The 27,991-nt window shown below is 43.2% G+C and overlaps 1 protein-coding gene across 1 annotated transcript in view; it reads right to left on the bottom strand.

The window, feature by feature from the left end:
* LOC120058535 (tensin-1-like) overlaps positions 1-27,991 on the bottom strand; it is an 86,157-nt gene that overhangs the window by 15,362 nt on the left and 42,804 nt on the right. The window contains exons 12-18 of the mRNA XM_039007263.1: positions 14,210-15,838; positions 7,774-7,967; positions 7,508-7,646; positions 4,682-4,783; positions 3,286-3,463; positions 1,627-3,056; positions 513-599 (exon numbers count right to left, since the gene is read on the bottom strand). Of these exons, the coding sequence (XP_038863191.1) occupies positions 513-599; positions 1,627-3,056; positions 3,286-3,463; positions 4,682-4,783; positions 7,508-7,646; positions 7,774-7,967; positions 14,210-15,838 (3,759 nt within the window). The remainder of the gene's footprint in view (positions 1-512; positions 600-1,626; positions 3,057-3,285; positions 3,464-4,681; positions 4,784-7,507; positions 7,647-7,773; positions 7,968-14,209; positions 15,839-27,991) is intronic.

The raw sequence follows: 27,991 nt of genomic DNA, 5'->3' as shown, positions 1-27,991 counted from the left end.
CAACAAAACACAATAGAACACCACACAACAGAACATACTTGGACAGAACACAATAGAACAGAACACAACACAACAGAATAGAACACAACAGAACACAACACAACACAACAGAATAGAACACAACACAACACAATAAAACACAATAGAACAGAACACAACAGAACACAATAGAACAGAACACAACAGAATAAAACACAACAGAACACAACACAACTGGACAGAACACAATAGAACACCATAGAACAGAACACAATAAAACACAACAGAACACAACACGACAGAACTGAACCGAACAGGGTAAATTAGGGCATGTGTGTGTCGGGGTGGATGTGTCAGGTGGATCCAACAGGGTTTAAATCAAACACACATCCTAACTTTCTCACGGTTAACTAAATAAAGAACATTCTCGGCCACATTTGATCTTAGATAGGCCTTATGCTTATGCTAGCTAGTGGGATAAGATAACTATTGTTACGTTTAATCTCTTCCCCCATGACAACAGTCACACTCACCTTGTTCACGGGAGATGTCAGGCTTGTACCAGAACTTGGACGTATCCTGAACAAACTTTACATTCAGCCTGGTCTCTGGACTCCCGTCTAGGACAAGAAATTAGAAGTTGTGTTGAAACCATGACATGTAGACTTACCTGGCATTTCCACAGTAACCCTTTGATTAGGCCATATTAAAAAGGGTATGTTTATACGATACTGCGTGAATGCTGCATGTTACATTACATTGAATCAAGTCTTGGGTCTCTGTGATTTATTTATTTAACCTTTATTTAACCAGGTTAGTCTGGTTGAGATAAGCATCTATTTTTCAAGAGAGACCTGGACCAAGACAGCAGCAGTGATCCTTCACGAGGGTCACCTTGACCAAGAACCACCAAAGATAATATATAAATCAACTGAAATCAGCTCCTTATTGTGTAGAGATTAGTCTCGCAGACAAGCCAGTATCTATATCTGCGACCATATAAGTAGTTGCTGTCAGTATACTCAGTATGACACAGAATGGAGCTGTGAAACCGCTGCAGACGCAGAAATGGCCGCCAACCAAGGCTCTGGGCCAGATGCCAGTTCTATCTCAGCCTAGCATCTGGGCCTGGCTGGGCTGCCTTGGAGTGCATTCATTCCCTCATCTGGTCTGCAATGTGTTTACAGAGAGAAGTAAGTCCAACTGAGCTCCTGCTCGGCTAAAACCATTGGAGTATGACCACATTCACGTTACCTCACTATACTTTACTAGAACTAATCACTTCATCTGGTTTCACTGAAAAACTAGAGTAGGAAAACAGATGGATTTACATTGTAGTTATGTAGTTAGGTACTAGTGTAATTATACTTCAGGAATGCATTGGGTAACAATTTTCACAAACATCGTATTTGTAGAATAACCTCAATTGTGGCTAAACACATATCAAAAGTTATCCCCCCAAAAAATTGTTTATGAGATGGTAAAATCAGCTTAGTTTCATGTTAATTACCCACTTAAAAAAACATATCGTCCTTGAAAATACACAGATCTTTACTTCCTGTTTTGCTAGGGATGTCTGTGCTAGTTGGGGATGCTCTTTGCTGCATCAGTAGCTACGTTTTAAGAGGGTTTTCAAGGTGGTCTTACCAGTCATGTTAAACTTGGAGAAGTCCGGTAGTGTATGAAAGTAGCTAGTGCTGGGCGTGCTGCCTCCACTCGACATGGGGGAGGACACTTTCCCATTCAGTGTCCCGTACGAGAGCCCCCCGTTGGGCCTCTCCCCGCTGGACATTCGCCTCTTCTCCGGAAGCTGGGGCTGAGCCTGTGGGGCCGGACTGCCCTGCCTTACCCCCATCATCATCCCCCCGTCCAGATAGCCCGCGTGGGAGACGGGGAAGGAGGGTGTGGAGGGTGGATTGTACCCAGAGGAGCTGCTCTGACGAGACAGGGTGCCCTGCCTTTCGTCCGGGGTGGTGTAGCCGCTACTATGCAGCATTGGGTGTCGGTCCAGACTTGGACTGCATTGTGACATCTGGCTGAGGGACGGGTGTCGGCCCAGCACCGGACTACTACCATTGCCCTGCTGGTGGATGAGGGATGGATGTCGGCTCAGCACCGGACTACTACCATTGCCCTGCTGGTGGATGAGGGATGGATGTCGGCTCAGCACCGGACTACTACCATTGCCCTGCTGGTGGATGAGGGATGGATGTCGGCTCAGCACCGGACTACTCTGGATACTGGACTGGATGGGTTGGCTGTAGGTGAGGGAGGGATGTTGGCCCAGCACCGGACTGCTCTGGATACTGGACTGGATGGGTTGGCTGTAGGTGAGGGAGGGATGTTGGTCCAGTACCGGACTGCTCTGGATACTGGACTGGATGGGTTGGCTGTAGGTGAGGGAGGGCTGGCAACTGAGCATGGGGCTGTCCTGGGAGGCCTGCATCAGGGACGGTTGTTGGCTCAGCACTGGGCTAGACTGTGTCCCCTGGGACACACATGGGTTATAGTGGTGGCGGCCCAACATGGGACTTCCTGTCATTACCATCCCAGGGATCCCAAACTCCACAAAGCCATTGGCCGGAGAGGGCTGGTGGCCCATGACAGGGCTGCACTGATTGGTGGGCTGTTGCCGATGTTGGAGGGAGGGGATGCTAGATGAGATGTTGAGGTCACGATGCAGTGTGTGGAGACTTCCTGATCCTGACGAGGGGAGGATGACCACAAGGCTTTCCTGGGCAGATACCTCTGGCTGAAGCGGGGGGGGGCTGGGTTCCGGGGAGACATAGCTCCCCATAAGGCCACTGGGACCCAGGTAGGAGGGTGTGGTGGTGGGGGAACACAGGTAAGACAGGGTGGGGTAGTTGGAGCTCAGGTAGGAGGAGGTGGGGGTTCCCAGGGCTTGAAGGAAGGAAGATGGGGAGCCCAGGGCCTGGAGGTATGGGGTGGGAGTGGCAATGGGGGTAGGGTTGGGGGAGGGGATGGGATACGTGCCCTCGGAAGGAAAGGAGCGTAAGCTGGAGTCAATGGCCGCTTGCGAGGGGATGATCGCACTGCTGTCAGCCAACGGGTGTTCTCTGATGGAGCGAGGGGTGGGGAGACATTCATGAAACACAGTGTTTAGAAAGATGCCTACAGTAGAATTAAGTACTTGCGGTAATAACATCTATGGTCCCTTACTATCTGTAAACATGTAGTATATTTCAGGAACACTGGTTCCTTACCAATATCATGTACTGTAAGCAGTGTATGTTGAATGTCATTTAATCTACAGTATGACTTAATGTTGTTTGTTTTCGTACTCACCCCTCTGATCTGTGGATGGGGCTGCAGCTAGACAATAGGGGGTTGAGGGTTGGGGAGGGGTCAGGGGTCGTCTGCCTAGCCAAGGTCCATCCTGGGGGGGTGAGGGTCACGGGGGGTCCTGCTGGTCCCCTGCCGGCCACAGCGGATCTGGCCACTGACTCCACGTAGCTCAACGGCTCTGAAGAGATACAGAGTTGGCCATTAAGGGTGATTTCATTACAGTGTGTACTGTCGCGAAGATAATGCTGGCTTCACAGGAAGGCTGCACTTTCCCCCTAAACAGTGACACCGTCCTTGTAAACATGCCACCATGATCATTTATCTTTTACATTTCAAACATTCTTTGTTTTCTTCTCCTACTGAATTCATTATTAGAGAGTTGCTTTGAAATCAAGTCATCCTGTACTTTGGGAAAAACAATCTTTATTGTGTGTGTGCGTGTGCGTGTGCGTGTGTGTGAGTGTTAACGCTGAAACAGTTAGCCTAGCGGTTAGGAGCATTGGGCCAGTAACCGAAAGGTTGCTGGTTCAAATCTCAGAGCCAACTAGGTTAAATATCTGTCTGTGCCCTTGAGCAAGGCATTTAACCCTGATTGTTATTGTAAGTCGCTCTGGATATCAGCGTCTGCTAAATGACTAAAATCTTGGAAACAGTCAGCATAGAAGGAACAACAAAGCAGAGGGGTCCCACATCTCATGAGCCAAGTCAAACATCTCTCCTAGAACCCTCATCCAGTAAGGAGATCTTATTGCTCCTGCCTCCACTAGAAGCAAACACGACATAAAGGCCAAGAAGAGAGGATGAAAAAGAGCACATGTTCAAAGGGATCATTTATTAAAATTATATTTATTGGGTCTCTCTCTCACATTTCGCCTGTCGGCTGTATAAATATGGGATTCAAAAGGAAGCGTAGCTTTGAAGACTGGATTAACATGCAACCCCTATGAAGATGGGCCATAAATCAAGCTTTTATACACATTCCTAGGTCACTAAAATCAACCCCAATATAACCACATTTGAGACATAAACAATGTTCAATTTCCTGGCGAGCTCACCAAGAAAGAGAGCTTGTAAAACCAAAATGAAGAGGTGATTTATACAGTGAAGGGGGTGTAGTTATAGTTTAACGGGTAAACAGTAGACAAGGCTCAATGACCATGTTGCTACTTATGTTACTAGTATCTCAAACTAAAGATAGGTTGCTATGCTAACATTGGTGAGGCCTCAAGGGTGTAGCACTATGCTAACAAATGCTTACATTTTAGCACTACGCTATGTAAGTAACACAATGCCATGCAAAACGTGCTACAGAGGGTGCATGATGCTATGCTAACAGGCTCTTCCAGCTCATGAATGGAGCACTGCTATGATAACAGAATAAGTTATGCTAACTCACCTGATCCACTCTGGTTGAGGTGTATCTCAGCTGGGTTGTGGGGTTTGAGGCCCAAGGCAGAGAGAGGGGTCTTCATCAGACCTGGAGGGGAACGAGCTTGGCCTAGGAGAAGAAAAAAATAACATAACACACTTTAGCAACATGACTTAGCATTACTTAGAATTTAGCATGCTTCACGACAACAGTCTTGACAGTAAACACCTGCGCTTTTCGTGTTGTACCTCTGTGTGTGTGTGTGTGTGTGTGTGTGTGTGTGTGTGTGTGTGTGTGTGTGTGTGTGTGTGTGTGTGTGTGTGTGTGTGTGTGTGTGTGTGTGTGTGTGTGTGTGTGTGTGTGTGTGTGTGTGTTTGCTGGTTTGTATCTATGTAAGGTATGAAGCCTACATTCATTCAACTGTTAGAATCTTGAATTCCAAGACAGGTTGCTCATTTCTGCACGTGTTCTATGAGCTCATCAGATGCCTCCTGAATAGAAACATAAAGACTGTTTTCACGGACCCAGAATAACCATAGTCCTGGAATTAAAAGCATGCTCAATGGAGAACACTGTTTGAAATATATTTTTAGTCCAGGCCCGGGAAAGCCAATGTGTGTGTTTTCATAATGGTGCGTACAGGTGCTGAGCTGTCAAGACATCACAACAACAAAATGTGACACGGTGACACACAAAAACATGTGTAATATCATGATGGACACAGCTAGAGGTGTGAGGGGTGTGCCCATGCCTCATGCTCTATGGGAGGGCCATGCAGGTGACCTATCACAGTGTGAAAAACCTCTGAGTGACACTCTCACAACACGCATAGCAGGACGTGAGCAGAGGTGCGCCATGCACACAAATGCAGAGCAAGCCACTGAAGCGCGACAACACGGATACAAAAAAATAACAACAGTGACTCACTGACAGTATGAAAACACAAGAAACGACCAGATAAGACAACATAAGATAAGACAAGATAAGACAATATAAAACAAGATAAGGCAGGATAAGACAAGATAAGACAAGACAAGATAGGCTGCTGCAGGAAAAGTTGATGCCTAGCAAATTGATGGCAAAAGGGATACATATATGACAACATAAAGCACCAGTACCTTTAGACCAGTGAGGTTTAAATATTTACAAAATAGTTCTGTCTGTCTGTCTGTCTGTCTGTCTGTCTGTCTGTCTGTCTGTCTGTCTGTCTGTCTGTCTGTCTGTCTGTCTGTCTGTCTGTCTGTCTGTCTGTCTGTCTGTCTGTCTGTCTGTCTGTCTGTCTGTCTGTCTGTGTGTGTGTGTGTGTGTGTGTGTGTGTGTGTGTGTGTGTATGACTGTGTGTGTGTCTAGCGGAAGTGTGTGCGTGTGTGTGTGTGTGTGTGTGTGTGTGTGTGTGTGTGTGTGTGTGTGTGTGTGTGTGTGTGTGTGTGTGTGTCTGTGTGCATCTTTCTCTGTGTGTGTGTGTGTGTGTGTGAGAATGACCATTAGTGAATAAGTGTATGTTTCCTAAATGTGGTGTAGACTTCAAGTCCAGAAGGGGCTCCAATGTCTTAAGAGGTACTGCTCTTCAGTGGCATGCTGACAAGGTAAACTTCTGTCATGTCTGTCTGTCTGTCTGTCTGTCTGTCTGTCTGTCTGTCTGTCTGTCTGTCTGTCTGTCTGTCTGTCTGTCTGTCTGTCTGTCTGTCTGTCTGTCTGTCTGTCTGTCTGTCTGTCTGTCTGTCTGTCTGTCTGTCTGTCTGTCTGTGTGTGTGTGTGTGTGTATGACTGTGTGTGTGTCTAGCGGAAGTGTGTGCGTGTGTGTGTGTGTGTGTGTGTGTGTGTGTGTGTGTGTGTGTGTGTGTGTGTGTGTGTGTGTGTGTGTGTGTGTGTGTGTCTGTGTGCATCTTTCTCTGTGTGTGTGTGTGTGTGTGTGAGAATGACCATTAGTGAATAAGTGTATGTTTCCTAAATGTGGTGTAGACTTCAAGTCCAGAAGGGGCTCCAATGTCTTAAGAGGTACTGCTCTTCAGTGGCATGCTGACAAGGTAAACTTCTGTCATTCTGCCACTGAACAAGGCAGTTAACCCACTGTTCCCCGGTAGGCCATCATTGTAAATAAGAATTTGTTCTTAATTAACTGACTTGCTTTGTTAAATAAAGGTTCAATTAAAAAAATGCCTTAACATGAAAAGTCAGGCACTGAATAAAATCAAGAAATTAGACAGCGCCTATCTTTCACATGGAAGAGGTGTCTACTAAATGCATCAGAAGACTTGTGGAATCCCAGGACATGTTGATCTGTGGATGGCAGCACATTTCTCATCACACTGAATTACTGCCTGGAAGGCAGGAGAGAAGTGGGATTCGGTCTGATAGGATGACTCAGGCTTTTCTATGAGCTGAGGCAATGGCAAACAGTGTGGCCTTATTAGGACTTATCCTGCCTTCACCACCTACTCAAATCTGTTTGAAATGGATGTTGTCATGTGGGAAATGTAGTTAACTAGCCCTACATCTAAACAGGGTTGAATGGGAGATGCAGTCTATTATTTTTTGAGATGAAGAGGAAATTTTTTATAATTGAATAATTACAATCAACCAGATAAAGCTAGACTAATTCGACCCTGAAGTTATTGATCATAATATCAGTTGTATAGTTTCTACACTCTGGACCTGTACATAACTGAATGTAACATGTCATTCTCATGATGTCTTATAATAGCATATACAGTTAGATGTAATGCCACTTCCTTCTGTAAGACATTTCTTTAGATGTAAAGGTAAAGGTAAACGCTGAACATCATTAAATATTCTCTATGGTAAAAGCCCTGAGTTCCACAGCGCCCTCAGCCAGCCAGAGGGGAGACTTACACAGGTTGAAGTAAGGGGTTTGCGGCGAGACTGGGAAGGCAGGGGTATGGGGGAACACCTCACCACCAACAGTGGGCGTGGGGCTGACTTGGCCTCCATCCAACTCCTCAAAGGCCTCTCTGTAGCTGTGGATGTGTCTCTGGAGGGAGGGAAAACAACGCGCACAGAAACACACATATATTAGTTTTCATTATGGCCATCACAACTCTATAATCCTATGTGAGACACACTTGAGAAGGTTAGGCCTAGGGGCGGGAGCATTCTACCTCCTTGGGCCGCCCCCCGGGATTCAGCGCTATGGTGTTGACGAACTCTGGTGAGACGCAACGAATAGGGGAGCGGACCGGGGGTTGGTAGGAAGAGCTTTCGTCGTGGCCGTTGATGCATTGTCCCTCACTGGTGATGCGGCGATGGGGCGGGGCCGACGCCTCGTCCAATGACGTCCCACAAGACTGGACACCTGCCAAGATCATTCAGAGGTCACATTTGATCACAAGTGGTTTGTAAAAAAAAAAAAAGTGTGTTTGCAAACACACATCATTATCATGCTCTTGATAATGCAACTCTTCACTGCAAACACACATCATTATCATGCTCTTGATAATGCAACTCTTCACTGCAAACCGGCAATGTTTCGAACAGCCATTAATCCACAGGACCGACATAATAGGCAAACAGTTACAAAGTAACCTGTTAGAAACGGCAAAGCTGACCTTTCAAAATGCCACTTGATGTTGAACACTCGGATCAGAACTTTCTACAAGCAGGCACTGTTTATAAGAGCTCTGGGCTTGTTCATTTGGGAACAGTGAGGATCAATGTTCTCCTTGAAAGCCACAAGATTATCAAGAACTTGCTGGTACATCAGTAAAACAGTCTACATTTGTAACTGTTGTTATCTGGGTAATGCTCTGTGGCGTTTGCTAATGTTTTGGATGAACCTCAAAGGGTCCAGTAAGCTGATTTCAATGGGCGGGTTTGGAGGGAAGGGGAGAGAGCTGCCAGTGTAAAACAAACAGGATTTGTGTAAGAGCGTCATCCTAATGTGTTAGTTACTGCATGGCCGGGTGAGGTACTGTAGGTGGTTTTGCTGAAAACAGGAAGTGAACAGCGGGCTTTGCACGGCTATATGCAGTTTTGGACAGGAAAAGGGAGGTTGAAAAAATCTAAACAGGCACAATATGCGGAGGGAATGTTTTTGGAGGGAACTTTTAGAGTGAACTTGTTTTTGTTCATTCGTAACCATAGATGTTAGGTTAATGTAAGCATTCTACGCATTGTAGGTTTTGTATCAAATCCAGCTTTTCCTAAAAATATGTTAAATCCCTGGGTTCTTCAAGTTTAGAGTAAATATTATTCTCTTTGAGAGTCATTGAAAATTGCTCATAAACACCTCCATTGCTTTTTTTGTCCAGGTATAACGCAATGTACTCTGTAGCTAGCACTGACTGTCTGCAAACAAACTATCACTCTGATTCATGGATTCTTCTGGCCTGAAGTTCTGACATACCGTCCCGAAGATGGAAAAGCATGCAAACACACCCTAGTGAGAGAGTCGACTGTTATGGAAACCGTGAAAAATATTTACAAGCCCTAGCTCAGCCTCTGGCTGGATAAACCAGCGGATATATCCACAGGGGAAAAGTTAGCGATAGCATTAGCCTGCAGCTGTGGGAAACTAAGAGGGTTATAGTTACTGTCAGAATAGATCTGGCCTCTTTGGTCATACAAGAGTCAAACATTCCTTATGTGTTTGGGTACTCCAAATCATATTCATGACTCTGAGGAAATATCTCCATCTTCCACGACGTTAAACCGACTACACAGGGGTTTTTGGAGGTGGTATCAAAGGATAGCAGTCTTCTAAGAGGCCAACTAACATCCTGTATGTCTAAAACACAACACTGTATACACATCAACAGAAATCTAGTATAACTACAGCCTTTTGTGCATATCCGATTCAAATCTGTTATTTTTGCTGCAGTATGAAAAGCCAAAAAGCACATATATTACTAGCCACATTTCAAATCACCTTTGTAAGTGGGTTCAAAACCAGATACAAATCTGATTAATGGCCATCCGACTTGTGTCTGTACGGTCAAATCTGATGCATTTGCCCTCAAGTGGTTTTTAGACTGTTATGTGGCATATATTGTCGCTTGCTAGCTACTCTGTTGACAGTTTGTCAAGAGCATGTAGTAACTAACTAGCTCGTTAGTTGTTTATCTAACTTTCCAAATGAAAGTAGCCACAGCAGTCAACTAGCTAGCTAGGTCACTGTTTAGCTTTTTAGCACATTCACTCATTTGTTTGTAATCTTATCCTTTTGAGTCTTTAAAAGTGTTCTTACACTATGATTTTGAACATTTAAAGCAACTGGGAAACGTCCATGACAGGTATTGTTGTCACCTTATAGCTTGCTACATAATTCTGACTGATAGGAAGCACGAGCACCACCACCAATCAGCCTACACCACTGAACACACACCCGTCGTTACTATAACAAGTAGCGTTGCCATGTCAGAAAATGACTGTTGTCTGAACACACGCAAATCCTATTTGGTCACTTGTAACTTGTAGTTTGGACAGTCAGTATTCCAAAACGGATTTGAAAAACAAAACTGATTTGAGCATTAAGGCGTGCAGTGTGAACAAGGCTCAATTGTATTTTGTTGGAACCCAATTTTCTGCATACCTAAACAGTACCGTGACAAGATCTAAGAGTAGGATCTAAGAGTAGGCCTAAAACGGCAAAACCTGCACACATGCCATTCATATGCCCATTTATTTACTCTTGGTTTTCCTCCAATGGTGCGGCTTAAGTAGTGTCACATGTCCAGGCTGAGCTCAGATTTTGATTTGTGGATCGAGGAAGGGCATTGTTAGATACATCTCAAGCACTGGTGCATGAATAGTGTGTAGCTGGTAACCCCTCCCCCTCCCAAACGGGCCTGGAATCACGGAAAACAGATGGACCCAGTATGCACAGCGGAGCCTGTCAAACACTGTGCCGTTGCCCTGGCGATGGCTAATAGCTTCCAGCTGTTACAGCAGAGATTCCCAGGATATATTTGGGGAATTGACTTCTCCCCCTCCCCACCGTTTCTCAACCATTTAAACACAGATATTGTATTGAATAAAATGGATCCAAGGCATAGGAAGTGGGACAATCTATTTTATGAAGACAGGGCTAGCACTCATCTCCCTACACCGCGCTGTGAATATGCTCCTGTGAGGGACTATGTTATGGTGAGGAAGGGTTATCTGGGGTAAAATTAAGGGGAATTCCCTTCAAAGTAATGTATTGAATAGATTGCAAGCATATCTATGTACTGTATGTATCCAAATATACCAAACAAAGTGTTTTTCTTCCGGTAGACCAGGTCGGACCCTATTCTGACAGCCTCAATGTGTCAGGGCAGGCTCTCTACAAGGTGTTGAAAGCATTCCACAGGGATGCTGGCCCATGTTGACTCCAATGCATCCCACAGTTGTGTCAAGTTGGCTGGATGTCCTTTGGGTGGTGGACCATTCTTGGTACACACAGGAAACTGTTGAGCGTGAGAAACCTAGCAGCGTTGCAGTTCTTGACACAAAGGCACTTAAATATTTTGTTTTACCCATTCACCCTCTGAATGACACACATACACAACCCATGTATCAATTGTCTCAAGGGTTAAAATTCCTTCTTTTAACCTGTCTCCTTCCCTTCATCTACACTGACTGAAGTAGATTTAACAAGTGACATCAATAAAGGATCATAGCTTTTACCTGGTCAGTCTACCTCATGGAAAGAGCAGGTGTTATTAATGTTTTGTATACTCAGTGTAAATAGAATGGATGTGGTCATTCATTACAGTCCTTGGACTCCCAGGGCTACTCTGACTTTGTGGAGTACAGTACAGTACAGTACTCTGTAGACCAGAAAAGAACTGTGCATCCTATTCTACCTCTTCTCATGAACAGATAAGATCTTCACAATGTTTTCAAACGGGAGTCTAAAGCAGTCTTCCCCATAGATTTAGTGCCCTTTGCTTGTGATGGAAATGTTAAAAACAGAAGATGGAAAGAGCCGCCTTGAAAGAGGCCAGTGTTTCCTGGCCTTGGGTATTGTTCCCTGGCGGTATGTTGTGACATGCGCTCTGATGTGAGTCTGCACAAAGACACCTTTGTGCTTCCTCATCTCGTCCTTCTAAAACTTCAATATTACCCTTTTTTTGTGTTGGGTTGATGCCTTAACCTTGAGAAATAAACATCAAACTGCCTCCTCCATCAAACAGAGATGAAGGACGGTGTTTTGGAAAACTGGACATTAGATTACATTGACATAGCAAGAGATAGAGAGAGAGAAACAGAGGGAGAGACTGACAGAGCGAGAGTGAGAGAAACAGATCAAGAGAGAGAGAGAGAGAGACAAGACAGAGAGAGAGAGACAGTGAGCGAGAGAGAGAGAGAGAAAGATAATGAGAAAAAAAGAGAGTGAGGCAGAGATGGAAAGAAAGGGATAAAACAGGAAGCAACAAATGCAAACAGCAAACTAGCAGGCAGTGCCATGGAAAGACAGTCAGCAAGGTTAGTTTGGAAGAGGAGTCAGTGGCAGGGTAAAACAGGGGAGGAGAAGAGGAGGGGAACGAACCAGAGAGGGAGAGGGAGCGACGGTGCTCAGACTGAGGAGACGTGAGTCGGCTTTGCATTCGGGCCGAGTACTCTGGTTAGAGCAGGGGTATAATTGGAGTCGGCAGAAGAATGAGGAGGAGGAAGGTGATGAAGATGAGGAAGAATGAGGAGGATGAAGATGATGAAGAGGAGAGAGAATGAGGGAGAGGTAGAGAGATGAAGAGATGGTCCACAGAAAGGAAAAAAATATAAGAAAAGTTATTTGCTAGTTTATAAAAACGTACAGAATTACTATCATAATCGCTCACAATATGACAGAAATGTCAAACATCTATGAGAGAAATTACTGACATAATCAGTGACAATCATGACATGACCAGTGACTATCATGACATGACCAGTGACTATCATGACATGACCAGTGACTATCATGACATGATCTGTGACTATCGTGACATGATCAGTGACTACCATGACATGATCAGTGACTATCATGACATGACCAGTGAATATCAGTGAATATGTCAGTAATATTACCAACAAGTGGACGTGTCGTATATGTTTCAGCAGACAGCTGCCTGTACATGTTGACGAAGTGGGCTTGTATCCCCTGACAACCAAATGATAAGGGAAGTCTAATATCAGTGTCTTTGAGCCATCCGACCAGAGAAACAAAGTGGTTGTGTGACAAACTGACTAACAAGTAGAGCAATATTCTCTCCTATAGTTTGTTATTTTACAGTAATGTGTGTTGTGAATGCCCTATAAATAAAGTTGTATTAGATTTGTGTATAAAACCACCATAGTACTATCTCTGTTTGGCCATATGGGTCAGACAGTGGGGCGGCAGGTAGCCTAGTGGTTACAGTGTTGGACTAGTAGCCGAAAGGTTGCCAGATCAAATCCCTGAGCTGACAAGGTAAAAATCTGTCGTTCTGCCCCTAAACAAGGCAGTTAACCCACTCTTCCCCGGTAGGCCATCGCTGTAAATAAGAATGTGTTCTTAACTGACTTGCCCGGTTAAATAAATAAAATAGTTATATCACTGTCCGGCCATAATGGTGTTTATTGTGTATAAAAGCACCATAGCATTATCACTGTCCGGCCATAATGGTGTTTCACCGAAACTCATCATTTCAGAATCAAGAAGATGCATTAATGCTTTCTATTCTATTCAACTCCATTATTGTAACAGTCCCTGTCTTATAGTTGAATCAGAGCTGTCCCTTCACAGCTTAGCAATACGTTTCCATATCACTGGTCTCTGCTGGCTTTATGGCAGGTTTCCACACTGCATAACTGTGTTTGGTTAAGCCAGCGAACTTGCTCCGTTGGCGAGAGCTCATCTTGTGAGCATGTGCGATGACTGATGAGCTCACTGCTAACGAAGACTGTCATGAGATACAATTAGCTGAAATATGCACTTTGGAAAGCTTGTCAAGAGGGATAACTGCCATGTATATAAGGTACATGGGTTGTTCTCGTGGAAAAGGGTTGGCAACCCAGGCAGAATACATTCAAATGGTTTCATAATGTCATTGACAGTTTACCCTTGTGTTTGTTGGCATAGTTCTGCATCACTATTAAAAACAATTTCAGTGAGGCTTATTAAGAGCCGTAGCATTGAGCCGTAGCATTGTGACCTCACAGGGCTTATATCAACACCAACGCGGCGCATCAAGCTGTCAAGCTGACCTCCCATTGGATATTCTGAGGGGTACTCTGGGGTTTTTACAGATACATGTTGTACCGAGAGATGGTTTCTGTTCATCTCTTTGTGCGGTAAAAAAAAAAAAAATGTACAAAAAAACTGTAAAGGAAAGAAAGTGTCATAAGTGCTCAGTTTCAGGAGAAAACTATTACCATGTTCTCTGTTAGCGTCTCATACATATTCATGAAAATTGTTTGTTTCTCTCTTTTAACACCCTAATGTGTCCTCGACTTGAATATCACTTCCTGTTTCCTTTGTTTATGAAATCACACCTAATGTATCCTCGACTTGAATATCACCTCCCTGTTTCCTTTGTTTATGAAATCACACCTACTGTATATGCCAATGACAACACATGAGTTCTGCAGTCTTACCTGACACACGCTGGGCTACTAGGCCCTCCACGTTGAACACTTCATCAGGCTCTGCATCTCTGGGATTGGGTGATGAGGACTTGGCACTAGGGCTCTGTTGGGGCTCCTGGAGCTCTGGGGACAGGGACGGGAACACGGTGCTGGGGGGGTACATGTTGATGGGTTTCAGCTGCAGCTGGCCCACGCTACTGGGGACCTGGGTGGGAGACCTGGTTCTGGCTGCCCCTTGGCTGGAAGGTTCAGTGGGGAAGCCAGGGATGGGGGCTACAGAGGGACCAGGCTGGTAGATGGCTGTTGGTCTCTGGATGGCAGAGGGCTCTGGAGACGTAGACGGCTGGAAAGGGGAGGACCTCAGCATGACCTGAGCTAGGCTGGGCACAGGGCTTCCCGAGATAGCTGAGTCAGCCTGGTAGGAGGGCCTGGCCTGGGACTGGGAAAATGATGGTTGTGTGGTCACCACTTCCTTGTTCTCCCCCGGGGCACTCTGGGACTTCGGAACCTGCCCCAACGGGCGGCCGGGGTCCAGGTCCAGCATCAGCAGGTTGAGGGCCTCAATGGACTGCTCAATCTCCTGCTGTGAGGCAGTCTGCTGGTGGGGGAAGTGGGGCATGCTGTGGTGGCTCTGTAAAGGCATGGAGGGTGGAGGAGAGCCAAAATACACCCCGTCCATCACCGGCTCTTCTGGGACGCCATATTGCTGCCACACGTTGAGCCCACGTTGGACGGCGTTACGACTGCTGGTGTTACGTGCTGGCGCTCGGGGGAGGGGATTCTGCTCTGCACCGAATGACTGTGAGCGATACAGGTTTCCATTCTTGCTGATAATGTAATCGCTCGCGGGGGGAACTGACTCACCTGTCCCATCCTGAGCTGAGCAGAGGCTACGCACTAAGGTGACGGGAACCTGGGCAGCCACATCATGTGAGCCTATTGCGACATTGATGACAATGTTTTCCGGGGGCCCGTCTGGGATGCTCCTCTCTAGATAGGGGACCTTGTCCTGCCCATTGATAACCGTCTCAGCCTGGTAGTAGAGGTCTGCAGGCGTGGCTCTCCCTTCCAGGGAAGACAGAGTGCCCAAGCTATCCATGCTGTTACCTTCCTGGCTGGTGGGCAGTTCCACCTCGTCATCCAGAATATCTGTTTCTCTGTCCATGCTGCTGTTGTGGCCATTCACATGAACTTGGGCGGGCACCAGGTGTAGTATTCCCCCTCCCCCTAGTCCTATCCCCATCCCTCCGCCCGACGGGGAGGACAGGTAGCCCTGGCAATGCATGGGGCCCTCCAGGCCACTGAGCAGCTGCTCCAGCTCCTGCTTCTCCTGGGGACTGATGGGCTGGACGGCCAGGACCGTGCCCGAGACTGGGGCCTCTTCCTGGGCCGCTGGCGGCTGGCTCACTGGTGGGGCTGCTGCTGCTGGGGCTGGCTCATCAGTGCGGTCGGTCTTGATGGAGGCCGTGGAGTTGCCGGAGTCGCTGCTCACCGACAGGGCGTGGTCAACTGTGGGTAGGACGTGTTCGGTGGCGGTGGGCAAGAGGTCGTTGGCAGTGACCGCGTCCTCGATGGACTCCTTCTTGCGGACCTTAGCATAGGGGCTGCCGTCCAGAGGGCCCTGGGTGTGTATGACGTCTGGGGAGAGAAAGACAAGGCAGAGGGAGGGGGTGTTTACAAAGAGATCGAGAAGACTGTATAGTATTTTTTATAAAAAAATATTTAACCTTTATTTAACTAGGCAAGTCAATTAAGAACAAATTCTTATTTACAATGATGGCCTACCAATAGGCAAAAGGCCTCCTGCGGGGACGGGGGCTGGGAATAAAAATAAAAATATAGGACAAAACACACATCACGGCAAGAGAGACACCACAACGCTACACTTTCTAAAAAAAGAAAACGGTCAACATCACAATCCTTCAGAAAACCTTCTGTGACTTAGAATGCTAGGAGTCCATAAACTGGCTCTGTTGTTGTTTAGCCTCTCTGTGACTTAGAATGCTAGGAGTCCATAAACTGGCTCTGTTGTTGTTTAGCCTCTCTGTGACTTAGAATGCTAGGAGTCCATAAACTGCCTCTGTTGTTGTTTAGCCTCTCTGTGACTTAGAATGCTAGGAGTCCATAAACTGCCTCTGTTGTTGTTTAGCCTCTCTGTGACTTAGAATGCTAGGAGTCCATAAACTGGGTCTGTTGTTGTTTAGCCTCTCTGTGACTTAGAATGCTAGGAGTCCATAAACTGGCTCTGTTGTTGTTTAGCCTCTCTGTGACTTAGAATGCTAGGAGTCCATAAACTGGCTCTGTTGTTGTTTAGCCTCTCTGTGACTTAGAATGCTAGGAGTCCATAAACTGGCTCTGTTGTTGTTGTTTAGCTTATCTGTGAGGTTATTTAACCTTATTTTTGCGTCTACCCTTAAATACCAGTGGTATGAGGAAACATCTGACCCTGAATCAGTGGTTAAGGGCAACTTATACCTACTCCTGTGACATGTATTTGACCCTGTGACCTTTGAAGCCATTTCCTGCCAGCTGCCAAAGGTCACCGAGGTCACCAAAAAGCTTCCTACTATAAAGTGCTTTTTTGAGCTCTCCTAGCTTTGCCATTAAGGACCTGAAGCAAGCACACTTGCAGTTTTTTTGTTCGTAACACAGCCCTGCGTCCCCACCCTCACACAATTGCATTTGTTGTTTACGCAATCCAAAAACATTCCATTATAAATCAAAATCTGGGTCAGGTGGGCATCATTTGAAAGCATATTCTATTGCCAACATGACTAGCTAAACGTTATAAAATATGACATTACAGTGTTAGGTTTTCAGAGGGCACTTCAGACAAACGTATTGTAATTTTGGTGTGAATAGAATGGAGTGCATTCAAGTGCATGTTGCAAGGCACATTTTCTTCACAATACGACAAACGGAAGCTCATTCTGTTCTGGACAACGTGGAGAAAAGCCCATGTCATTCTTCTAACTGTGGATCAAACATAGCGATTATAAATGTTGATACTGTTTTCAAATATGGACATGTGAGGTGAACATTGACTCATGGGTGTGTGGTTTGCTTGTACGAGATCAAACCAATATTTATTTGAATCTTTAACGTCTCATCTTTCAGAACACATCGACTCCTTTTTGATTTACAGCGTTGACCTCAGACAACAAAACATTTGCAAAAGTTGCCCAATTGTTGCGTGCAGTGCTCATATTCAGATTAGCTGTCAGTCAAAATCCATTCAGAGCTGTGAAGTGCAGAGCCAGAGCTTTGACATCATGTAAAGCATGTCACTGTATAGCCACTGCGTTCCAATTTAGGCGCTTATCAATGACAAAATCTGCCATTTCAATCTGTATACGGGATGACGGTCTGTGAGTGGAAAGGGCTACGCAACGACCCACAGACCAGGACTTCCTTTAACCTTTTACCTCAGTGGGCTACATCAGGTTCACACGGTGTTTGTTGGTAGTCTTAAACAAATCTACTTTGAAACAAATAAAATACGCCTCACACAAATGGTTATGGGCTTAAAAAAAGAAGACATCTGTACCATGTCCGATATAGAGTTGAAATGTATTCAATTTTGAGTTTGCATCTCAATATTACACTTTATATACATCACAGAAGATTGAAATATAACAAAACTGTTTAGCACAGAAACACCGGATTTTCAGCAGTATTTCAATTTGTATTTATTTATTAATTATGAAAATATAAAAATATTAATACAACTCCACCCATGAGGCCACTAGGTCATTTGACTGCAGGAAAGAGCTACGTAACGACCTACAGTCCAGGATTTCCTTTAAATATCAACATCGCTTGGAAAAAGTGAGCCTTTCCCTCCTTGTCTACTCTGGCCTCCATTGCCCCGGACAACCCCACCCGGGTTCCTTTACTGAGAGTCTGGAAGCTTCCAGAGAAAAAAGCAAAGACACTACAGAGATGACACATCTTCTACCCTACAAAGACACTTCAGAGATCCAAATGTGACACAACCAGCAAGAAATCCAAATGTGACACAACCAGCAACAGATCCAAATGTGACACAACCAGCAACAGATCCAAATGTGACACAACCAGCAAGAAATCCAAATGTGACACAACCAGCAACAGATCCAAATGTGACACAACCAGCAACAGATCCAAATGTGACACAACCAGCAAGAAATCCAAATGTGACACAACCAGCAACAGATCCAAATGTGCCACAACCAGCAAAATATCCAAATGTGACACAACCAGCAAGAAATCCAAATGTGACACAACCGGCAACAGATCCAAATGTGACACAACCAGCAACAGATCCAAATGTGACACAACATGGCAACAGATCCAAATGTGACACAACATGGCAACAGATCCAAATGTGACACAACCAGCAACAGATCCAAATGTGACACAACCAGCAACAGATCCAAATGTGACACAACTAGCAACAGATGCAAATGTGACACAACCAGCAACAGATCCAAATGTGACACAACCAGCAACAGATCCAAATGTGACACAACCACAAGAAATCCAAATGTGACACAACCAGCAACAGATCCAAATGTGACACAACCAGCAACAGATCCAAATGTGACACAACCAGCAAGAAATCCAAATGTGACACAACCAGCAACAGATCCAAATGTGCCACAACCAGCAAAATATCCAAATGTGACACAACCAGCAAGAAATCCAAATGTGACACAACCGGCAACAGATCCAAATGTGACACAACCAGCAACAGATCCAAATGTGCCACAACCAGCAAAATATCCAAATGTGACACAACCAGCAAGAAATCCAAATGTGACACAACCGGCAACAGATCCAAATGTGACACAACCAGCAACAGATCCAAATGTGACACAACATGGCAACAGATCCAAATGTGACACAACATGGCAACAGATCCAAATGTGACACAACCAGCAACAGATCCAAATGTGACACAACCAGCAACAGATCCAAATGTGACACAACTAGCAACAGATGCAAATGTGACACAACCAGCAACAGATCCAAATGTGACACAACCAGCAACAGATCCAAATGTGACACAACCACAAGAAATCCAAATGTGACACAACCAGCAACAGATCCAAATGTGACACAACCAGCAACAGATCCAAATGTGACACAACCAGCAAGAAATCCAAATGTGACACAACCAGCAACAGATCCAAATGTGCCACAACCAGCAAAATATCCAAATGTGACACAACCAGCAAGAAATCCAAATGTGACACAACCGGCAACAGATCCAAATGTGACACAACCAGCAACAGATCCAAATGTGACACAACATGGCAACAGATCCAAATGTGACACAACATGGCAACAGATCCAAATGTGACACAACATGGCAACAGATCCAAATGTGACACAACCAGCAACAGATCCAAATGTGACACAACATGGCAACAGATCCAAATGTGACACAACCGGCAACAGATCCAAATGTGACACAACCGGCAACAGATCCAAATGTGACACAACATGGCAACAGATCCAAATGTGACACAACCAGCAAGAAATCCAAATGTGACAAAACCAGCAAGAAATCCAAATGTGACACAACATGGCAACAGATCCAAATGTGCCACAACCAGCAAAATATCCAAATGTGCCACAACCAGCAAGAAATCCAAATGTGACACAACCGGCAACAGATCCAAATGTGACACAACCAGCAACAGATCCAAATGTGACACAACATGGCAACAGATCCAAATGTGACACAACATGGCACCAGATCCAAATGTGACACAACCAGCAACAGATCCAAATGTGACACAACCAGCAACAGATCCAAATGTGACACAACCAGCAACAGATGCAAATGTGACACAACCAGCAACAGATCCAAATGTGACACAACCAGCAACAGATCCAAATGTGACACAACCAGCAACAGATCCAAATGTGACACAACATGGCAACAGATCCAAATGTGACACAACCAGCAACAGATGCAAATGTGATGCAACCAGCAAAATATCCAAATGTGACACAACCAGCAAGAAATCCAAATGTGACACAACCGGCAACAGATCCAAATGTGACACAACCAGCAACAGATCCAAATGTGACACAACATGGCAACAGATCCAAATGTGACACAACCAGCAACAGATGCAAATGTGATGCAACCAGCAACAGATTCAAATGTAATCCATAACCGGCATCAGATAGTAAATCAACGGTTGCAGCTCAATACAGCATCACTGAATAACCAGTATTAATAGCGAAGACACACATGGCAAAGCACTTGGGAATGAAATTACTTTTACGTTTTGGATCTTACTGTCAGTGGGTTTTGGAGCTTACATAGTAGAAGGTATTCAAAAAGCACAAAACAGATAGCGTGAAAGGAGCTCCCCTACCTGTGTGAAAACAGCAGTTGGTATAGTCCAGAGGAATCTGAGAAACGCCCAGGTGCTACCCCAAAGCGAAACCCCCGGAGTGGAACATTGCGGAGCTGAATAGGGGGGGGGAGTTCTCTTGGCTCAGGAGGCTAATTGTGTTGTGAGAGCTGCTGCTGCTGTTGTTGTGGACTAGTGGTGAATAGCTGCCTGTCTGAGCAACTCTGAATGAGCTCCTGCTCTTAAGTCCTGTGAACTCTCACAACAGTCTCTGTGTCGGTGTATGTGTGGGGAGACGGGCAGCCACACACACCACGGTATGCATTTGACTGAGTGACATCACCCTTCTCTCTCCCTCTGTTTCCCTCTCTTTAGCACACAAATGCATGTTCACACAGACACAAGGAACAACCAAATCATACTCAACACACACACTACACAGCCTTCACCTCTGACCCATCCATGAAAATTAGCCACTTTTACTCTTGTAACTAGGTTCAATGACTGCCATTTTACTAGCTATCAGAGTTAACGCTAGGGAATAGAAACAAGCTGTTACTGTGAAAGGAAAAACCACACCCTGCAATGGGGAAAGAATGAGAAGGAAAAAGAATGAGAGAGAGAGAGAGAGAGAGAGAGAGAGAGAGAGAGAGAGAGAGAGAGAGAGAGAGAGAGAGAGAGAGAGAGAGAGAGAGAGAGAGAGAGAGGTGGTCAGTCCCTGGATGGGAGACCAGATGCTGCTGGAAGTGGTGTTGGAGGGCCAGTAGAAGGCACTCTTTCCTCTGATCTAAAAATAAATCTCCTAATTCTCCAGGGTGGTGATTGGGGACATTGCCTTGTGTAGGATGCTGTCTTTCAGAAGGGATGTTAAAACGGGTGTCCTGACTCTCTGTGGTCACTAAAGATCCCATGGCACTTAACCCTGGTGTCCTGACTAAATTCCCAATCTGGCCCTCATACCATCACGGTCACCTAATCATCCCCAGCTTACAATTGGCTCATTCATCCCCCCTCTTCTCTCACCTGTAACTATTTGCCAAAAAATATATGAAGTTTAGGCATTAACTCCAAAATCTTAAGGTTAGATATTAACTAAAAAAATGTAAGGTAAGGTTTGTTTCGGATAGGTTTAAAACAATACATCTCAAAAAAACTTTATCACTGGATTCCAACTTGCAATCTTTGGAATCAGAGGCATATAAATTCTTCTTGAAGGTAACAGCGCTCAGTGTTGCCCCTAGTGGCCGGTTTCCACGTCCTCTCCCGACGTCTTCAGACATGGAGGGACGTTGAATACGGACTTGTATCAAGGGTGACCTGGCTGGAAAGTGAGAGGTGCTCAATAGTATCTGATCTGGAGCAGGGTACCAATGAGATTGCACGCACACACACACACACACACACACACACACACACACACACACACACACACACACACACACACACACACACACACACACACACACACACACACACACACACACACACACACACACACACACACACACACACACACATACACACCCAGATACTTTGTATCCGCACAATGTAATCCTGTTCATGTACACAATATACAGTGTACTGACATTTCCTTACTATGTTTTTAACTACAGATTTCTACAGTTTGAGCTCCACTGAAGACTCCATCTTACCTAGCGATCTCCTACATTTACACCGCTTAGGAAACACTGGCTTTACTGTGAAACAGAGAACAGAACCACAGAGAACAAACATACTGCTTCTCCTTCCAATGTGACAAGACAAACATTGACACACCTTGATATACATTGATACACCCTGATACACCCTGATACACCTTGACACCACTTGATACACCCTGATAATCCATGATGCACCCTGATTCATCTTGATCAACTCTGATACACCCTGATTGACCATGATACACCTTGATAGACCCTGATAGACCTTGGTAGACCCTGATACAACTTCATAATTATTGATACACCTTGATAAACCCTGATACACCTTGATAATCCTTGATACACCTTGATAAACCCTGATACACCCTGATACACCCTGATACACCTTGATACACCTTGATACACCCTGATACACCTTGATAAACCCTGATACACCTTGATAACCCCTGATACACCCTGATACACCCTGATACACCTTGATACACCTTGATACACCTTGATACACCCTGATACACCTTGATACACCTTGATAAACCTTGATACACCTTGATAAACCTTGATACACCTTGATAAACCCTGATACACCTTGATAACCCCTGATACACCCTGATACACCTTGATACACCTTGATAAACCCTGATACACCTTGATACACCTTGATACACCTTGATAAACCCTGATACACCTTGATAGTCCTTGATACACCCTGATACACCTTGATAATCCTTGATAAACCCTGATACACCTTGATAAACTCTGATTAACCCTGCTCATCATTAAGACATCAACATAATCATCATCATCAATATATCAACATGATCATCATCATCATTAAGCTATCATTATCATCGTCATCAATACATCAACATAACCATCATAATCAAGACATCAACATTATCATCATCATCAAAACATCAACATGATCATCAACAGCAACATTATCATGATAAATACATCAACATCATCATCAAGATCATCATCAAGACATCAACATTATCATCATCATCAAAACATCAACATGATCATCAACAGCAACATTATCATCATAAATACATCATCATCATCATCAACATCATCATCAAAACATCAACATGATCATCAACAGCAACATTATCATCATAAATACATCATCATCAACACCATCAGAATCATCATCAAGACATCAACATTATCATCATCATCATCAACATTATCCTCATCATCATCATCTTTGTACAACTCTATGCTGCTCAGTCCACTCAGAGTTAATAATGATGATAGCAGTCTATTGGAAGCTATAAAGTAAGTGCAGAAGACTGTTCAGGCTGTAGTTCTCCCTCCTGAAGTTCTATCTGAAGTGTTTTCAGTTTAGAACAGCCATGCCCAGTAGCATGAGTTGAGGTCAGATTCCAAACAGATAGAAAATCTAATGCCATCGCAGCTTTTTACAACAGCCACACTATTTATGTCTGTGTGGTTTGTGTGGTTTGTGTGTGTGTGTGTGTGTGTGTGTGTGTGTGTGTGTGTGTGTGTGTGTGTGTGTGTGTGTGTGTGTGTGTGTGTGTGTATGCGTATGCATACTTGCATGTGCGCAAGGGAGCAAGCGTGTGTGAAGAGTACTAATATTTATGTCTATTGTGGCTGCTAATTTGTGCATGTGTGTGTGTGTATGTGCGCACGCGTGTGTGTGTTTTCTTGGCTCCAGGAGGAAAATGCTTCGCTGTATGATCTCACACACATTTCTCAGGGGACCTGTCTGCATCCCCGAAACCTTTTCCTACCTAATTACCCAGCAGGGAGATTGTTCCATGTCATTCGCCCTGTCTGTCTCAAACTATGTGGGTGTGTGTGTATGTGTGTGTCTGTGAGATCGTGCTACCCTTGGAGTGAATTAGGTGTTCTCTGAGATAACATCTCAAGCTACTTCACAGTATATATAATATTATTACTATTATATTACTTCTATTATATTACTTCTATTATATTGCTACTATTATATTACTTCTATTATATTGCTACTATTATATTACTTCTATTATATTGCTACTATTATATTACTTCTATTATATTACTTCTATTATATTGCTACTATTATATTACTTCTATTATATTGCTACTATTATATTGCTACTATTATATTACTACTATTATATTACTACTATTATATTATTACAATTATATTACTACTATTATATTGCTACTATTATATTACTACTATTATAGTATTACTATTATATTACAACTATTATATTACTAATATTATATTATTACTATTATATTACTACTATTATATTACTACTATTATGTTACTACTATTATGTTACTACTATTAAATTACTACTATTATATTACTACTATTATATTACTACTATTATATTACTATTATATTATTACAATTATATTACTATTATATTATTACAACTATATTACTACTATTATATTACTACTATTATATTACTACTATTATATTACTATTATATTATTACAATTATATTACTATTATATTATTACTATTATATTACTACTATTATATTACTGTTATATTATTATATTATTACTATTAAAGTATAACTACTAATACTATTATAGTATTACTATTATTATATTATTCAAATTATTATTATTATTATTATATTAGTATATTATTACTATTAAATTAGTACTATTATATTATTAATATAATATTATTACTATTACTATTACATTTTTACATTTGTATTATGGCTATTATATTATTAATATTATTACTATTATATTATTACATTATTACTATTATAGTATTACTATTATATTATAAACACTATAATTATTACTATTATTACTATTAAATGATCACTATTACATTATTGTATTACTATTATCATATGACTATCATATAATTACTATTAAATTAAAACTTAAATTATGACTATTATATTATAAGTATTAAAGTATGACTATGACATTATGACTATTATATTATGACCAATGCATTATTACTATTATAGTATTACTATTATAAGATTATATTATATTATAACTATTATATTACTACTGTTATATTGCTACTATTATATTACTACTATTATATTTTAATATTACAATTATATTATTACAATTATTATTACTATTGCATTATTACTATTATAGTATTACTATTATAAGATTATATTATATTATAACTATTATATTATATTACTACTGTTATATTACTACTATTATATTACTACTATTATATTTTAATATTACAATTACATTATTACAATTATATTATTAAATGATACTACTACTACTATTATATTATTACTATTATAGTACTACTACTATATTATTTATATTATATTATTACTATTATATTATAATATTACAATTAAACTATTACAATTATATTATTAAATTATTACTATATTATTATTACTATTATTTTATTACTATTATATTAATACTGTTCAATTATTTCTATTATATTATCATCATATTATTATTATATTATTACTATTATATTATAACATTATATTATTACTATTATACTATTTAGATCACATCAATTCTCTGTGAAACGCTGATGTGCCTGTAAAAGCGCAAGGACAGATACAGCTCCACAATAAGGAACATATTTGGCTTTGGAAGCACAGTAGTTGAACTCCAGTCAGTAAGTCCTTGGAGCATCATGCTGTTGCCTTAGTCTAAAGCCATCCTGTATCTTCCACAAACACGTACTGTACTGTCAGCACAGGATTCCACTATGGAGATCATTAAATATACATCGATGGCACCTTCTAGATCTATGAGACAGCACTACATAAATAATGTGTTTGGAAAGACGAGATCATTTCAAATGAGTTTTGTTACAGAATGGTCAGATACCTTAATTCATCTGCACAGGAACACACACATATAGACATGCACTCAGTCACACACACACACACACACACACACACACACACACACACACACACACACACACACACACACACACACACACACACACACACACACACACACACACACACACACACACACACACACACACACACACAATAACTCGTCACAGCCGCAGCATCTCCCTCTATGTAGAGCAATCAATTTCTGCTCAGCTCACAGCCCTGCATGGGAAAAGTCTGAGGTCATATGAGGCGATGCTTTAATCGGCTCGCCATGGCTGGAGAGGACCCAAGGAGTCCAGGGGGCAGCTCATTTCCACATCTCCTTCCTACAAGCAGACTGAGGATAAGCACTACTCATAAGCCATCAGACTAATTTAGTTCAAATCAACTTCATCCTCTGTGGATGCTTTCAATTCATTTGCTTCTTTGATTACATCCAATTCTTCCTCCTCAAATCGTTTGTTACTCGCTCCCTGAACCAATCATCATCTTAAAGCCAAAAAGTCAGCGAAACCTATGAGATGACACTGAAAAGTCAAAATGTCCTTATACTGTAGGTTGACAGTGAACAAAGTGTGTATACGTGGGTGACATATCCTCTTATTAAAGGCCTTATTTCCATACGCATAGTTTATTCCCTTACAATTAACTTTGAATTAGGCCTTTGTAATGCCGATGGGCTCTCAGAGCTTTGCAGTCCATTCACACACATACAGTCTAGAGAACCCAGCCAGAGACAGTCTAGTGAACCCAGCTACAGACAGTCTAGAGAACCCAGCCAGAGACAGTCTAGAGAACCCAGCCACAGACAGTCTAGAGAACCAAGCCAGAGACAGTCTAGTGAACCCAGCCACAAACAGTCTAGAGAACCCAGCCACAGACAGTCTAGAGAACCCAGACACAGACAGTCTAGAGAACCCAGCCACAGACAGTCTAGGAAACCCAGCCACATACAGTCTAGAGAACCCAGCCACAGACAGTCTAGAGAACCCAGCCACAAACAGTCTAGGTAACCCAGCCACAGACAGTCTAGGAAACCCAGCCACATACAGTCTAGAGAACCCAGCCACAGACAGTCTAGAGAATCCAGTCACAGACCGTCTAGAGAACCCAGCCAAAGACAGTCTAGGTAACCCAGCCACATACAGTCTAGTGAACCCAGCCACAGACAGTTTAGAGAATCCAGCCAAAGACAGTCTAGAGAATCCAGCCAAAGACAGTCTAGTGAGCCCAGCCAGAGATATTTTAGTGAACCCAGCCACAGACAGTCTAGTGAACCCAGCCACAGACAGTTTAGAGAACCCAGCCAGAGGCAGTCTAGTGAACCCAGCCAGAGACAGTCTAGTGAGCCCAGCCAGAGATATTTTAGTGAACCCAGCCACAGACAGTCTAGTGAACACAGCCACAGACAGTCTAGTGAACCCAGCCACAGACCGTGTAGAGAACCCAGCCACAGACAGTCTAGAGAACCCAGCCACAGACAGTCTAGAGAACCCAGCCACACGCAGTCTAGTGAACCCAGCTAGAGCCAGTCTGGAGAACCCAGCCAGATGCAGTCTAGAGAACCCAGACAGAGACAGTCTAAAGAACCCAGCCACAGACAGTCTGGAGAACCCAGCCAGAGACAGTCTAGTTAACCGAGCCAGAAAGTCTAGAGGACCGAGCCAGAGACAGTCCAGAGAAGCAAGCCAGAGACAAAGGGAAACCCAGACGCAAGCTGCATGGTAACGCGAGCCTAACTATAACGATCTTCGTTGGGAGAAAGAGAGGAGGACCAAAGCGCCGCGTGGTAAGTGTCCATTATATTTAATAATACTGAACACGAACACAATACAAAAATAACAAAGTGAATAGATAAGAAAACCGAAACAATTCTGTGTGGAACACACAGACACGGAAGACAACCACCCACAAAACACAACAGAAAACAGG

This window comes from Salvelinus namaycush, chromosome 13, assembly GCF_016432855.1.
Source record: "Salvelinus namaycush isolate Seneca chromosome 13, SaNama_1.0, whole genome shotgun sequence".
Classification (NCBI taxonomy): domain Eukaryota; kingdom Metazoa; phylum Chordata; class Actinopteri; order Salmoniformes; family Salmonidae; genus Salvelinus; species Salvelinus namaycush.
Note: the sequence above shows the minus strand (reverse complement) of the source record. Positions and strands in the feature narration are given on the sequence as shown.